This window comes from Balaenoptera ricei, chromosome 12, assembly GCF_028023285.1.
Source record: "Balaenoptera ricei isolate mBalRic1 chromosome 12, mBalRic1.hap2, whole genome shotgun sequence".
Lineage (NCBI taxonomy): Eukaryota > Metazoa > Chordata > Mammalia > Artiodactyla > Balaenopteridae > Balaenoptera > Balaenoptera ricei.
The window spans coordinates 87,015,760-87,032,278 of record NC_082650.1 but is presented as its reverse complement, the minus strand read 5'-3'; the positions used below and the strand labels follow the sequence as shown (position 1 = coordinate 87,032,278).

The following is a 16,519-nucleotide window of genomic DNA, read 5'->3' as shown; positions in this document are numbered from 1 at the left end:
TCCCTCAGATTGAAGAAGCTCCCTTGTCTGGAAGTTTGTGTGTATGTGTGTGTTTGTTTGTGTGTGTGTGGGGGGGGGTTGGTTTGGTTTGAACTGGGTTTTTTGGACTTTTCTTGAACGTTAAGAGGGTAAATTACTTGAGGTTCTTGACATTTGGTGTCCTTTATGTGGTATGTGGTGGATGAATGTGGCTTCCAAGGGATTTAATTCATCCCCGTGATGCTGTGTTGCTTTGACAAAGCCCTGAAGGTATTCGGGGAGGATAGGACCTCGGTGTCCTCTTACACTGCCCTCTTCTGTGTACCATTTGGTACACATTGGTAGGAATTCTGTTTCTTAAGTAATTACCATCCATTTTATGGTGAACCTAATAGAAGTAAAGGATTAGTGAGATGGTGAGTTCTTTTCTCTGGTGTTTTTTGCTATGTCCTTAAATGTTTGGTCCTTATCTAAACATTTCAGGAGAGATGAGCTTTTTGGTGTCTGGTATCAGTAAGTCCTTGACCTTTGACACAGTAAGGGTGTGGCATTGGAAACAACTGCAGTAGCTTTCCTGCTCAGCGAGGATTCCTTGTGTGCCCAGCCCTGAGTTTGGCCCTTTATGTACATTAGCTTTCTAAATTTTCAGAGCAGCTCAGATAGAGCATAATATTTTTATTCTTGGCAGGCGAGAGGGTAGGGTTCTCAAAGAGCTGTTAAGAAACTTCCCAAAGCCTCCAGACTTTCCCTCGTGTGTAAGGACACTTGGATATTATTATACTTAATGATGATAGTCTGAGTAAAATCAGTGTTGTCACATTTGAGTCCTGGTGGATGGCTTTTAAAAATAGATAGGCTTATAGTTTGGGACTCTTTGCAGCGAAGACCATAAGGTCTAGGTGAAAATGTCAATTTTTGAGTACCTGGTGTGATTCAGGTCAGGCTCTTAGATAACGTGTGTCTTTGCTACTGTTAGCTCAAGCATGTCTGTTTGATTTTTCAAACTAAATGTTACTTGTAAAGCGTTTGCAAATTATGGTCATGTTCATATGAGGTGTTGACCTCTTGCTGTTTACAGAAAGATAACCTAAGGTTGTCAGAAACTAAAGAGGGATTTTGTCTAAAGACATTTGAGATTGATGACTACTAATGATAAGAGTATAAGATGACATCTCTTGGACCGTGAGACCAGCTTCTATATCTAATGTAATACTATAGTCTTCAAAAATTTTTTTACCCCCAGAAATGGTTCTGAAGAACCTAGGGGCAGGACAGGAATAAAGACGCAGACGTGGAGAATGGACTTGAGGACACGGGGAGGGGGAAGGGTAAGCTGGGACGAAGTGAGAGAGTGGCATGGACATATATATACTACCAAATGTAAAATAGATAGCTAGTGGGAAGCAGCCGCATAGCACCGGGAGATCAGCTCTGTGCTTTGTGACCACCTAGAGGGGTGGGATAGGGAGGGTGGGAGGGAGACGCAAGAGGGAGGAGATATGGGGATATATGTGTATGTGTAGTTGATTCACTTCGTTATAAAGCAGAAACCAACACACCATTGTAAAGCAATTTTACTCCAACAAAGATGTTAAAAATGTTTTTTACCTTAGTTATTACAGCTACGTCACTTTTATCCCTTCTTTTAATTATGAAACACTGATTTGGAGCTATTATTAGGAAGACTAGTAAGAAAACCAGTCCCCTTTTTTCTTTATTTCATCAGTCATTCTAAAGCTCAGTGCTCTTTGAGAAGCCTAACATCTCTGCACTTTTACTGATTTAAATGTAGTTGTCTCATCCTTAGAGGCAAGTAAAACTCACATAATATGAGACTTCACTGCATTCTTAACAAGATTTGTTACTTCTTAAAAGCTTTGCAATTTACAAAAGTTAGGCAGAAGCTGCTGTGAAAGTGTAATTTCTCATGTGGCATGTGGTTAATTCTACGCGGCATGTATGAGTGCATGACAAGCGATAAAGCTTTACATTAAAGCTTTTCATTAGGATCTTTCGTCTTAACTGAAAACTTTAATTGCCTCAGTTCCATGAGTTCTGGTGTGCACCAGAGCTAATCAGTGGTGCTTCTCCGTGGAGCTTTTGAAAATTTTACTGCTATCAGTGTTGTGTGTCTGGAACTGGAACATTTTGTTCTTGGGAATAGATATTAATTTGTATTTTAAGTAGCATCTTTAAAGAAAGGAAAAATCTTAAAATACAAATAAATACATGTGAAAAGATAAAACACATAGTGATGTGAACATTTTTCTGGACTTCTATAGTGCTTGCTGTCTGTTAGTTTTGAGGATTGGGACAATGAATGGTGCCGTGCTGACTGTTTTGTGATCAAAGGCGTGGGGTGTATTCTGGGGTATTTTGTTGTTTGTTTACTGAATCCCAAATCAGCCACCTAAACTTGCATTGTCGTTGGTATATTCCTTACCTTGATTTGCTGAAAATATTACTGTTCTATTCCTTTTTTGCGGGGAGGAGTTGTATTATTGATCTCTGTCAATAATAAGTCCTTTTGTCTCAAATGGCACCTGGAGGCTGGAAAATGAAGAGAAGTATTCCCTGATCTTCAAATTTATTGGTTCTTTTGTTGCTGCTTCTCATTTGCTCATCTGTTTAAAGTTGATGATAGGCACGCCATCTTAGCCTTGACTCAGCAGTTTTCTGTTTCCTCCTCTGCTGTGGGCCCTGTGTTTAATTTAAAAGAGCTGCCTGTCAGAGCACGGTGATTGATAATAAGAGCTGAGGGTTAAACAGTAGTCACTCTGCCCCCCACCGCTCTTAGGTCTTTCCACACGCTAGCGTGTTTAATCCTGCGAGGTGAGTCGTGGTGTTATCGCCATTTTAAAGGTGAGGAAACTGACACCAAGTTATACAAAAATAAGAGCTAACTTCATTTATTGAATGCTTACTGTTTGTTAGGTACTATGCTGAGGGCTTTATCTATATTATCCCCCAAAACTGTCAACAGCTTGGTAAGATATGGAGTATTATTGTCATTTTCACTACTGGTACCGGAAATGAGGGTGTGCATTGGAGACCATCTGCTTTGAGAATTAGTGCTATAGTCAGCATATAATGCAAAATTATTGTCAAATTTCCCTCGAAAATCCCTTACATTGTCTACAGTGGCAGTTTGCAGCCACAGAGACCCTCTGTATATCCAACTGGGCTGTTCTTGGCCCACTAGAGTTGGAATAGAATTCAAGCATCAGTGACTACAGGCCCATGAGCCAACTCCTGTTTTTGTAAATAAAGTTTTATTAGAACATATCCATACCCATCCCTTTATCAGTTTTCTTTGGCTACTTTGGAGCTACAAATGCAGAAGTGAGTAGTTGCAACATAGACCAACTGACCCACAGAACCTAAAATATTTACTATATGGCCCTTTAAGAAAAAGTTTGCTGACCCCTGGAATAAATCAGCGTTTCTTTAGGTAAATTAACAGTGAAGAATTGGCTTGCTTTTGGGACGTTTTACAAAAATGCATGAGGACCATGTGGTACATTCTTGGCCTAAGAGGCCATGTAGGGCCTGAGAGCATCCAAGGATGTGGCATGTTCCCTGACTCACAGTTCTTCTCAGGTGACTCCACTGAGTTTTAAAAGTTCACTTTGTGGTGTGCTTTGTTTGCTTTTTAAAAAGCAATGTTTTATGTTAATAATGAGGAATATCCTAGTATGTTGTCCTGTCTTGATGCTTTAATTTTTTTATGTCCTTGAAAAACAGATCAACTTTCATCTCATATAAGTTTTTAAAATTACTTACTGCTTAGATAATTTCTGAGAGGGTTTTTTTTTTTTTTAATCATAAACAGTAACCAGACTCAGCTATATTTGAATTATTTATTTAAAATACACTAAGTATAAATTAAGATTTCACGGATTAAGATTTCACGGATATCTGTTATTTCTGAAAATTCACACAACATATCATTTCATCAGATGTTAGTATTGTTTTTCACTCCAAAAGATTGTATACTTAAAATGTTTGCCTGTTTCAAATTCGGTATTTATAAAACCATCATAGTTTTCAATATTTTAGTTTTACAATGGTGGTTAAATTATTTTATATACTTTATTTATTTATTTATTTTTAAAAAGTCATGTTGCTTGCTTTTTTTAAAAAGTTTTATTTATTTATTTATTTTTGGCTGTGTTGGGTCTTCGTTTCTGTGCGAGGGTTTTCTCCCGTTGCGGCAAGCGGGGGCCACTCTTCATCGCGGTGCGCGGGCCTCTCACCATCACGGCCTCTCTTGTTGCAGAGCACAGGCTCCAGACACGCAGGCTCAGTAATTGTGGCTCATGGGCCTAGTTGCTCCACGGCACGTGGGATCTTCCCAGACCAGGGCTCGAACCCGTGTCCCCTGCATTGGCAGCCAGATTGTCCACCACTGCGCCACCAGGGAAGCCCTATATACTTTATTTTTAATCTTAATGATTAGTTTTCTAAAACTAAATTTTTTTTGGTCATAAACAACAATCTTTCTTTTGTCATAAACATTTCATAAGTGAGAGTATTAAAATCTTTCCAAGCTTTAATATGTAGTACACTTGAGGGACTTCCCTGGTGGTCCAGTGGCTAAGACTCCATGCTCCCAATGCAGGGGGCCAGGGTTCGATCTCTGGTCTGGGAACTAGATCCCACGTGCATGCCGCAACTAAGAGCCTGCATGCTGCAACTAAGAGCCCGCATGCTGCAACTAAGAGCCCGCATGCCACAACGAAGATCCTGCATGCCGCAGCTGAGACCCAGTGCAGCCAAAATAAATAAATATTAAAAAAGTATGTAGTGCTCTTTAAGCAGTATCCAAAATAGACTGTTGTTTCTATCTTTAAGGAGGAAAAATATCAGTGTTGTTCACCTCCCAGATATTTAAACATAAAAATTATACTTTAAGAATTTAGATTTCCAAAATTTTCTTAGTTAAGAAATAACTATATGCATATTATATGTAATATTTATATCTAGAAATAAATATAATTACTGTTTAAAAATAGTGTACAATTTTTAAGAACAGTAAACATATTTCCTATCATCTAGAGTGGAAATGACATCATTCTAAGTAAATTCTATTTTCTCTTCCCTGTTGTGGTGGTAAATAGTTGTCTCTGCAGTGAAAGTTGCTCAATACACCACATTCACACACCTCATCCAAAGGGCCTGTTTTTTTGATTGTTTCATTTTTTCCTGTTAGAAAAATAGAATAATGTAATATTGAACATGGATTTACAGTCATGTGCGAACTTAACATTTAGCTTATTTACATGTGAAATAGTTGGAATAAAATAACATTCTTGCATTTTATGAAAATCTTGGGGTGTTTTGGTAATTTTTTGGTACTGGCTGCCAAAATGTTCACATATCTAAATAAATAATCAGCCTCTGACAGCGCTGGGGCCTTTCACTTGAAAGGGTCTCCAAGGCAGCCTTGAAAATAAAAGGCACTCTCCACATTTGACCTTATTCTCTAGATTTGAAAGCATTTATTATCATTAGCAGAAATAAATGACTGATTCACAAATGAACTTGTGATGACCAGTAACATTCTGAAAAAAGTGGAAGTCACACATTCTGGTTTCGAATCATCACAAGTCTCCCTTCCTTGTACTGTAGAATCCCAGAGAACTTCTTAAACTTTCTGTGCCTGGTTTTAGTTGTAAAATGGCACCTACCTCATAGTTTACGAGGACAAAAGGAGATAAAGTACCTTTCACATACTCAGTTTATAAAAATCCATCTTTAAAAACGGCTTTCAATTATTCAGCTTACTTGATAAATTGAACGTTTAGATTTTCTGTCTTACTTGCCCTCCCTGGCCCCCTTGGAGTGCTTTCTTTTAATACCCACTGTATAGTGGTCTGTCAACTCTTTCTGTTACCTATGGCCTCAACTGTCAATTTAAAGAGCTTTTATAATTTCTAATAAGGAGCTTTTGACTGAAAATGTGTTGTTTTACTGCTTCAGGTAACTTTTCTTTGAACTGGATGTCTTACCCTGGGTATCCACAGAGGGATTGTATTTCAGTGTAATTCATTTCTTTTGTAATTCTGCGTATTTTATTTTATGCATTTATTTTTTTTAAGGTTGTTTTTGTTTTAGAGTGCATTCTTTTTTTAAAAATTAATTTATTTATCTTTTGGCTGCGTTGGGTCTTTGTTGCTGTGCGTGGGCTTTCTCCAGTTGTGTGCAGTGCACGGGCTTCTCATTGCGGTGCTTCTCTTGTTGCAGAGCATGGGCTCTAGGCGCTCTGGCTTCAGTAGTTGTGGCACGTGGGCTCAGTAGTTGTGGCTCGCGGGCTCTAGAGCACAGGCTCAGTAGTTGTGGCTCACGGGCTTAGTTGCTCCGCGGCATGTGGGATCTTCCCGGAGCAGGGCTTGAACCCGTGTCCCCTGCATTGGCAGGTGGATTCTTAACCACTGCGCCACCAGGGAAGTCCCTTTTTTTAAGGCTTTTATTTGTTTTTATTAAGTCAGTGCCCAATTTATACTATTTTATGCATTTAAAAGCACTGTCTCCACAGGCTTTACTTGACTATCAAAGAGGTTCATGGTACTAAAAAATTAAAAAGTTAAGTATCCCTGATGGAAGAAGTCCCATTTTAGTAGAATATGGTAAAGCCATGGTTGTTGGACTGCTAAGAGAAGTCACCTCTGTAAGATAACTCAGGGCTATTGGATCCCACTAGAAATGACTCACCTATCAACGGGTAGGGCTGGTCCCCCCAACTTCAGAAAATTGAATAGTTCTCACCTTGGTTTTAGCGTCTTAACTTCTCCGTTTCTAGAAGCTTTGCAGGAAAAAAATTAGCCACCGTTCTTCTAATATACAGAGAATCTTCTCTGATACAATCAGAGGCAGCCATGTATGGTGAAAGGGACCTAAGTATTGAAATCACAGTTGTTTAATCTTTCCAAGTTGCTGATTCTTCATCTATGATGTGGAAATTATAATATGCACATTACTGTGTTGAGGAAGGATTAAAGGAAAAAACTATGGACAGGGACTTCCCTGGTGGCACAGTGGTTAAGAATCCGCCTGCCAATGCAGGGGACATGGGTTCGAGCCCTGGTCCGGGAAGATCCTACATGCCGCGGAGCAACTAAGCCCGTGCGCCACAGCTACTGAAGCCCATGCGCCTAGAACCTGTGCTCCACAACGAAGAGAAGCCCCCTCTTGCTGCAACTAGAGAGAGCCCGCACGCAGCAACGAAGACCCAGCACAGCCAAAAAAAAAAAAAAACACTATGGACAGTGCCCAGCGCACAGTGTCTGGTTCGCTGTGTTTACTGCATGGGCGTTAGTTTCTTTACTTACACTGAGAATCCAAAATGAACAATAAGTGAATTTAGAGCTGCGTCGGGGTAGAGGGCTGTGGAGCGTGGTGGAATTGAGAAACGTGGTTATTTTTCTTTTTAGAATCAGGTTGAGTGGGGAAAATTTCCTGAAAGAGATAGACTCTTTGGCAGAAAGAAAAGTAGGTTGCAGAATTTAGTTGCAGAAATAGCGTGTGAGTAAAATACAGACCGGGGAGTAAGAAAAGTGAATTTAAAGTCTAGGCTTTGTGGAGACGAATGAATAAAGGGGAGTATACATGTCACTGAACTCATGCTTTTCCTTAAGTTATCTGTTTTCAGAGCAGTGGAATTTTTCATCAGAGATAAATATGAAAAGAAGAAATACTACGATAAAAATGCTATAGCTATTACAAATGTAAGTAAAATCTTCATCTCTATTGCCAATTGATGCTTGTTGAGTAGATCTGGAACTTTTAACATGTGATACAGCTCTATTTATTTATTGTAAAAATGTGCTAGTTGCATACTTAAAAAATTTGGATATTGGAAGTTTTTGTCACATAATGTTAATGAACTTTCACAAAGCAGAACGGATCAGATTCAGAAAGGATCATATTCTGTGTAAGAGTCTAATAACTGCTTAAATGGCATTTAATTAAGTTAATTTTATGAAATTTGCAAAAAGATGAAGTCACTAATTGAAAAATGGAGGAGAGAAAATTATTTTTACTAGATTCGGGAAATGAACGAAAAAGGAAAATCTGTCTTCTTTTAAGGGCTTTGGTGGATCTGTCCAGATATGTTTATTAAAACATGGCATTTTAATTGGTTATTATCAAGTATTATCAAGTAATAGTTGAGACCTTACTGTAGTGATCAAATATGTTATATCACTGATCCTTTTTAAGTTTTTCTTTTCTGATTAAATTTTCCTATCCCAGTTAAATGCTGTTTAAGGCTAATTATCTTTATTGCTGCAGTCATTTTTTAAGTCTTTGATTCCTAGATTAATAATAAAGCTATAAGCCAGTTAATTGTGTGGCTAAGTCATCTGTCAGGCAATTTAGAGACAATAATTTCCTCTCATTTTGCATATAAGCTGGTTTTCCTTTTCAGTCCATATGGAGAAGCAATATACTAAAAAATTCAACCAAATACTAACAAAGTAAGGATATTGTAGTACATGGTCTCTGACCATTAAAAAAAGTCTTCTAAAACAATGTTTAAAGTATGATTAATGTATATTTTGGAGCAAAGGTACCCTTGATAGAGTTTAGGCTGCATTTACGGTGGGTGTAGGAGAGGAAATCTCTTGAAAGATCAGTAAAAATTGACAATATTGAGAGTGATGCTTATCACATCCATGAAATTAAGTTTACTTACAGCATTGTGGGGGAAAAAGGACAAACTTTAAAGCATAAGTAATATATTTTCATATGAAATTTTAAGAAATCGTTTTACAATACAGGGTGTGTAAACCAGGGGTGGGAATTTTGGTGGCCATCTTAGAATTCTCCTGCCACGGGGATGCAGAATGAGTCTGCCCTCCCTGGTATTCCTTAATGAATGAGTGATAGGGGACATTTGAAAAACTGAGTACAGAAATTGTCCTGTCTGTCCGCCCCCTCACTCCCCGTAAGTAGGGTGCATCACAGCTGGCAACACTGATCAGGTGAGTTCTCAGGAGATCCAGCAGGTGTCGAGCAGATGAGGTTGAGCCCTGCCGTATTGTTTGCCCTTTTCCAGCAGCAGCTTTTCTCTGTTCCCCTCTCCCCCCTCGCTCTTCCTCTTCTCCCCTCTCCCCCGCCTCTTCCTCCCCCCCACCCCCTCCCTTCCCCCACCACATACTTCCATCCTCACGTGATTCATTTGCTATTATAATCATCAAAAAGAAAATCTGTTGCACCAGCAAAGTGTATAGGTAACCCTGTTTAATCCTTACCCCCGACTGGCTTAGTTTTGTCTTGGAAAAACAGCTGATAGTTGTTGGGAGTTGGTAGCTTTAAAATGAGCGCTCACTTGTTCTTGTTTCTGTTTATCTTACGCATTTCTTGCCTCCTTTGCCACTTCTCATCCCTCACAGGTAACCTCTTGAACTCAGTTTGAGTACATGCTTGAGTTTGCGTCACACAAAGGTTTTAATTCTCCAGTCTGAATTTCACGTGAAATTACTATTCCAATCAGTTGCCATATAATTGAGTATTATATAAAAGTTTAAAAACAGGAAAACTTTGACTTTTGTTTTATATGTGTGTATGTATATATGTATATACACACATATATGTATAAAGGCTAGTATTTAGTACAACAAAAGTAAAATTAAATCCATTATTTCAGCTTAGAAATTGTGGAAACCATGTTTCTGTACTGTATTATAATAAAAGAGCTAGCACTAGTAATTTCATTAAGCTCTGTTTACAGTTAACTGGTGATTATATAATTCATTAAGATAAATGACAATAATTTTAAGACAGTGTGAATTGCAGTAAATTTTAAAATGTCCTTCCTGATGGGGATGAGAAACTTAGACGATGAATGATCAGGTGGTGATTTAAGATTACCCTGAAATAGCAGTTTCAAGTTGGGCTTTTGTTGTTGTTGTCACTTCTTTTTGTTACAATTTTAGTTTCCTCTTCTGTGGAATAGGGATGATCATGGTATCTACTTTTGATAGTATTCTGATGGGATTTAAATAAAGTAGGGCCTGCTGCATTTCTGTTGAGCGCCTGGCACATGAGTGCTTAATAAATAGAAGCTACTGGGAGGAGCACCTCGGCGGGGCGGGAGGAGGGGGCAGGAGCAAAGGAGTCCAAGCGCAGGGGTGGGGTGAGGTTTAGAAATGGGGACACTCAGACCCAACCGTGAGGCTGTATCTCATTGGCACAATTGACTTGAGTTCTGTTGGATTAATACTGCCACAGTTTAGTCAGCCCTTTTTAAATTATGGGCTGCCAGGTGACTGATGTGGCAATTAAAGGACTTCTATTTGAAATTTCTCCAGAATTCTGCATTTCTTAGTGACTTATCCAATGATTTTTAAAGTTAGCATATTAAAATTCAGGCTTCTTCTGCATATTTGGTGGCTATGGTGACTTAGTTAAGCTTGTCAAAAAGTCTTTTAACTCTCCTACTGATGAGTTTAATTGATGGTTTCTTTTGTATGACTTTAGTTCAGTAAATGTATTTTCAGCTTTTGTATCTAACACATACCATGGAAGGTAATTTACTTTGGAAACTATATTTTTTAAATGATTTCTCAACTCCTGAAAGAGTTAAGCTTCACAGTATATTGAAAGGTCATGAGACAGCCCATTTGAGAACTGCTGTGATAAAATCTTCACTTGGAAAACATATTCAAGAATTTCCAAAATGGGTTTGAAGTGATGTATTGCTCGCAATTAATCCATAAGGTATTTTTCAGCATTTTAGAGCACCAGATTTTTATTATAACATTATTCTGTCAAAAACGGTGAGAGAGTAAAAAGAAAAAATCATCAAGAAAATAATGTGATTTTTTTCTTGAAAAGACAGATGAGCATTTTGCCTTACTACCTTCAAATAATCATACTGGTATTTTTAGAATACTTGATACTTTTTCACCTTATCCTGGACCGTGGTAGTTGGAAACCTATTTTACCAGGTCAGTTTTCCTTTTGCAGTAGGTCTGTTTGTACACTTGGATTGCTCTGGGAGTTTCTTCGGTGGTGGCCTAGAGAAGAACCTCTGGTCTTAAGAATAATTGAAGGGAGGACGTTAGCTCCTATTCCCGAAGGAGATCTTTACTGGGTTCCCACTGCGTGTTCTCTCATGGCTGGGTGTGGGGGAGAGAAGGGTGGGGAATAGAGGGACAGTCAAACATGACAACTGCCTTTGCCAATTCCCCGCGCCATTTTCAAGGTCAAAGTCTTGTCCCCTCTCTCTGCAAAAGTACTGGAATCCAGTGAAATGGAATTATCATCTAGTTACAAAATAAAATCTGAATTTGACAATGAGTGTATTGGGTTGGCCAAAAAGTGCCTTCAGTTTTTAAGTAAAAATAAAAGACACATTTCTCATTTTCACCAAGAACTTTATTGAACAACGTATTCACCCTTTTGTTCCACTACCTTCTGCCATTTTTCAGGCAACTTCATAATTCCATCTTCCCAAAACTTTTTATCTTTTTGAGCAAAGAACTATTCCAGGTGCCTTTCACAGTCTTCCAAGGGAACTGATTTTTTCCATTAAGAGAATTTTGTAAAGACCAAAATAAATGGAAATCCGAAGGTTCAATGTCTGGTGAATAAAGCGGATGAGTCAGAACTTCCCAGCCAAGCTGTAACAGTTTTTGCCTGGTCATCAAAGAAACATGTGGTCCTGTGTTATCCTGGTGGAAGATTATGTGTTTTCTGTTGACTAATTCTGGACACTTTTCATCGAGTGCTGTTTTCAGTTGGTCTCATTGGGAGCCGTTGGAATTAACCTTTTGGTTTTCTGGAAGGAGCTCATAATAGAGGACTCCCTTCCAGTCCCACCATATATACGCAACATCACCTTCTCTGGGTGAAGACCAGCCTTTGGTGTGATTGGTGGTGGTTCATTTCCCTTGCCCCACGATCTCTCCCGTTCCACATTGTCGCGCAGTGTCCACTTTTCATCATCGCCTGTCACAATTTGTTTTAAAAACGGAACATTTTCATTACGTTTCAGTAGGGAATGGCCTGCAGAAATATGGTCAAGAAGGTTTTCTTCCATTAACTTACGTGGAACCCAAGCATCAAAGTGATGAACATAACCAAGCTGGTTCGGATGATTTTCAGCGCTTGATTTGGATACTTTGAGTACGTCGGCTGTCTCCCGCGTGGTGTAACGTTCCTTGTTCTCAGTTAATGTCTTGATTTGATCGCTGTCAACTTCAACTGGTCTACCCGACCATGGAGCATCATCCAGCGAGAAATCTCCAGCATGAAATTTCACAAACCACTTTTTTGACATGTTCAGTCAGTCACAGCACCTTCTCCATACACTGCACAAATCTTTTTTTGTGTTTCAGTTGCGTTTTCACCTTTCTTGAAATAATAAAGCATAATGTGCCGAAAATGATGCTTTTTTTCTTCCATCTTCAATATTAAAATGGTTACGCAAAAGTTCACCAATTTTGATAAGTTTTTTTAAATGCACACTGATGTGACAGCTGTCACAGTACAATCTAACAAAATTGTTTTGAATGAAGTTAAAGACAACTAAGTGCTACTAGAGCCATCTTGCAGAAAAAACTGAACGAATCTTTTGGCCAACCCAATAGATAACTTACATGAGATTTCAGAGAAGTTTGTGAGCAAGCCAGCGCACTTTCAGAGGACGCTGAGAACTGCTGACGTGGAGCCCCCTTTTGGTTGTGCCTCTGAGATGCTCTCATCCTCCTGTTTCCTTTTCGTCAATTAAAAAAAATTTATGGAGACCTGTTGAATGTCACATGCTGGAGATGGTGAACAGAATAGAAACAACGTCTGTCTCAGAGAACTTCAGATGAACAAAGAATACCGATAAGGAATCGCCTCTGTACCAGACATCACGTGATCGTGTCTGCCAGAGGGAAGCGTCGTAGGAGACTGGAGGATGAAGGGACACCTGCTGGAGGAGGCCATGTCAGGACGGGTGGGACCCGCTAGGAGCATGGGTGCTTCCAGCAGAGGAAGCAGCAGGAGCAGAGACCCCTGGAGGCTGGGGCAGAGACTGGAGCGCCGGCACCAGAGGAGTCGCATGTGGCTAGATGCCTGGTCGCAGGTCAGGGAAGGAGGGGACAGGCAGAGGACCTGTGGTCTAGTTAAGGGCTTTAGACTCTGGCCTTGTATAATGTGTGTGAACTGTTCTAGCCTCCTAAGTAGGGCTAGGTGGTGATCACCTTTGCATCTGATACTGTCACAGTTTGCAGAAGAGCAAGACTTGGGCACGGAGACCCGTGAGGAGTGCTATTCCAGGTGCTGGAGGACGGTGGGTTCCTGCGGGTGGTTAGTGCAGGTGTGCTGGGCAGCACTTCTGAGAGATTTGGAAGCAAAGCATGAGCGCCTGGTTTTTCTTGCCTCCGCATTTTTTTCTTTCCTCCTCCCATCTGCCTTTTGCTTCTCCCCCATCTCTCTCTCTGTTCTGTCGTGTCTCTTGCTTCCAGCCGAAGCAAGACATGTAGACTCTAGTTCTTCATTCCTTGCTCGTATGATGGAGCTTACCCTGCTCGTCAACTTTTTAAAAAATCAATGTTATTGAGGTAGAATTTACATACAATAAAAGGCAGACAGTTTAAGTTATAGTTCAATGAGTTTTGGAAAATAAATACTCTGTGTAACCACGACCACAGTTGATTGGCATGTAGACCCTTTCCTTCACTCCAGAAGGTTGCCTTGTGCCCCTGGCCTCCCACCCCTGGCCCAGGTAGCCGCTGATCTGCTCTTTATCACAGTAGATTGTATTTGTCTCTGCTGGAGCTTCATGTGAATGGTATCATACCCTGTTTACTCTTTGGCGTCTGGGTTCTTTCAGCATGTTTCTGAAATTCACCCCTGATTTCACGTGTACTGTTAGACGATCCCTTTTTTTTTTTTTTTTAACTTTTTATTTTGTATTGGAGTATAGCCGATTAACAATGTTGTGATAGTTTCAGGTGCACAGCAAAGCGACTCAGCTATACATATACATGTATCCATTCTCCCCCAGACTCCCTTCCCATCCAGACTGCCACATAACATTGAGCAGAGTTCCTAGACCATCCCTTCTTTATTGGCTGATAGTAGTTTGATTTATGGGTACATCAGTCTGTTCACATTCACCTGTGGATTTGTCCATTGACTTTTCAGATGCGTTTCCTACTGAACAAGCATCTCTGTTTTTTTCTAGCTGGAACGTAGTATTAATGCTTTTTTATTTTTGCATTAAAATGCTTTGTTAAATGACTGATATTTATTGAATAGTTTTATGTTGCTCCTTCTGAATTTTAAAAGTGGCCAAATCAGTTTATCATTCTCTGGAAAGGAGAACAAGCACTTTTACAGTGAATTATGTTGAATTAGTAACACTCGACGTATTAAGTGTCCTTATTCCTCTCTTACATTTTTTATGTTTTACATGAATTTGGGCAAAAAGGTCTTTATGATACAGGTTATTATCTTAAGTGATTTTATGTGCTTTTTCTAATCTCTTGTTTTCTACATAGCTCTAGCAAGTAAATGTCCAATGGGATAAACCAGCTTTGAAGCTGGGCTTTAAGGCACAGTTTGTCTTTTTTAATATTTTCTTCTATGTGTAATTTGAATCAGTAGTTACTGAATGGCTAGTTTGCATACTTTTAGCAGAGCCAACAGTGTGCCAAGGGAGAACGCCCCTAAAGATTATGGGCTTGGGTTGTGATTCAAGAATTGAAGCTGTAACTAACTCAGTAACAAGCAGATTGAATGAGGACTTGTCATCTCACACTGTTATTTTGACATTGCATAATGACCTTTCTATAATCACACCTTTTATTTTTGAAGATTCCTTGTAGGCACTGTTGATATGATAGGGCAATATAGAGATGTCAGTTTTACGGCTCCAAAGATCTACTACGTATTTTGTAAACGTATTTCAGTTATATTTTGGCAGTAAAGAAGGCAGGAAGATAACGCTTCCATTAAAGTGATGAACCACGCCTGTAGGAATTGGGTAGGAAGATGTGTGAAAAGGCTTTTAGATGAAATTGTCTCCCTGTATAAATTGCCTTTGCTGCATATATAACTGTCTCATAGCGCTTTGGGGTGATTCAGCCAGTGCAACCCTGGAGATGGTGTCTGTGTGCACAGAGCTTAAAGAAGGAAGTGTAGGAGTGGCTTCACGATAAGTCTGTCTGCTGCTCAGCTGTTATGCTGCATTAATCCACTCTTTTTTCTCCCATCCTCCTTTCTGTTAAACAGTTGATTAAAACTTGAGTTGACTTTTACTGTTTCAGCTCTGTGTTATTTTCCATTCTTGAAGCAGTTACGGTCAGTAAGAACAAGAACTCACTCGTGCTCTCCGGCCACTTGGAACGGTGTGTCTTCACGCTTCAGAGCATGAGCACTTCGGCAGTAACGCTGATGGAAAGAGAACCACCAGAGACGCTTGATTGTTTTTCACATACTTTGCAGGGGATGATCTTGTCTGAGTGCATTTTATATTTTATGTCATAGTGAAATCCATTTTAAATCATACACTCTTCTGTAGTAAATACTTTTACTTATAGAAATTCCACACAGAAGTATTTAGAAAGCAAGACTTTTTTCTTGATGCATTATTTTCATTTAACATACTTCTAAGTGCTTCTGTATCTCCGAAATACACGAGTGTGTGTTTCTTTCCTGTGCCTATAATTCTGATTATCTTCTTTTTGTTTTTTTCTCCTGACTTTCCATCTGCATTCCACAGATTTCCTCCTCTGATGCTCCTCTTCAGCCTTTGGTATCCTCTCCTTCTCTACAAGCTGCTGTTGAGAGGAACAAATTGGAGGTATGGTAGTGTTTTAGCTAGTCTCATTCCATAGCGCTCGGCGGTAAATGTGCCATCGTTTGGGATGCTGTAATAGTTGTTTATGTTTTGAATGGTCTCCAGTATTAAAAATGTTAAATACAACAAGAATACTTTTCTGTGCCACAGGTAGGATCACAGGGTTTTAATCTGTATTTAATCTCAGAATGACTAATTTATTGTTACTGTAGATATATCTCAACATTTAATAAGCAATTAGTTTTTTGTTGTTTCCATTACCACCTTACACTTAAAGGAGCTTTTCTATAGTTGCTCTTGAATTCTTTGATTTATTAGGAAGGTTTCTGGTTAAAAATGTTTTCTTTCTATGATTCTGTTATTGTAAGCACTTGAAGAAAGTTAATGTCAGGTTTCTTTTTTTAAACAACAGTATCCATCACATAGATAAAATGCAGGAGTGTAGAATCATCAGTGATAATTGTTGGAATGTGTGTGGGATAGGGGTGGTTAGGGTGCATGGTACTACCATTATGGATTTTTAAAGTCATCCCTATCAGTATTTGAAGGTTTTAATTTTTTTGACCGTTTATCTTTTTGCTGTTGTCATCCTGACCTTAGTGAGTTAGTTTGAGACATCCTTTCAACTCACACTGTTTCTGTGTCTCCTCCTTGATAAATGTTGTGCTTTGACATGGGGGATGCAAAGATAAACACGGTGTGTCCCCCTGCCCTGGAGCAGCTTCCATCTAACAGAGGAAA

General features: G+C 39.3%; 1 protein-coding gene across 2 annotated transcripts in view; it reads left to right on the top strand.

Moving 5' to 3' along the window:
* The window catches only part of SMAP1 (small ArfGAP 1), a 152,627-nt gene that overhangs the window by 71,660 nt on the left and 64,448 nt on the right, over positions 1-16,519 (top strand). The window contains exons 4-5 of one of the 2 annotated variants that reach the window (XM_059941813.1): positions 7,631-7,706; positions 15,701-15,781. In XM_059941813.1, coding sequence (XP_059797796.1) covers positions 7,631-7,706; positions 15,701-15,781 — 157 coding nt within the window. The remainder of the gene's footprint in view (positions 1-7,630; positions 7,707-15,700; positions 15,782-16,519) is intronic. The other variant, XM_059941815.1, reaches the window with a different exon arrangement.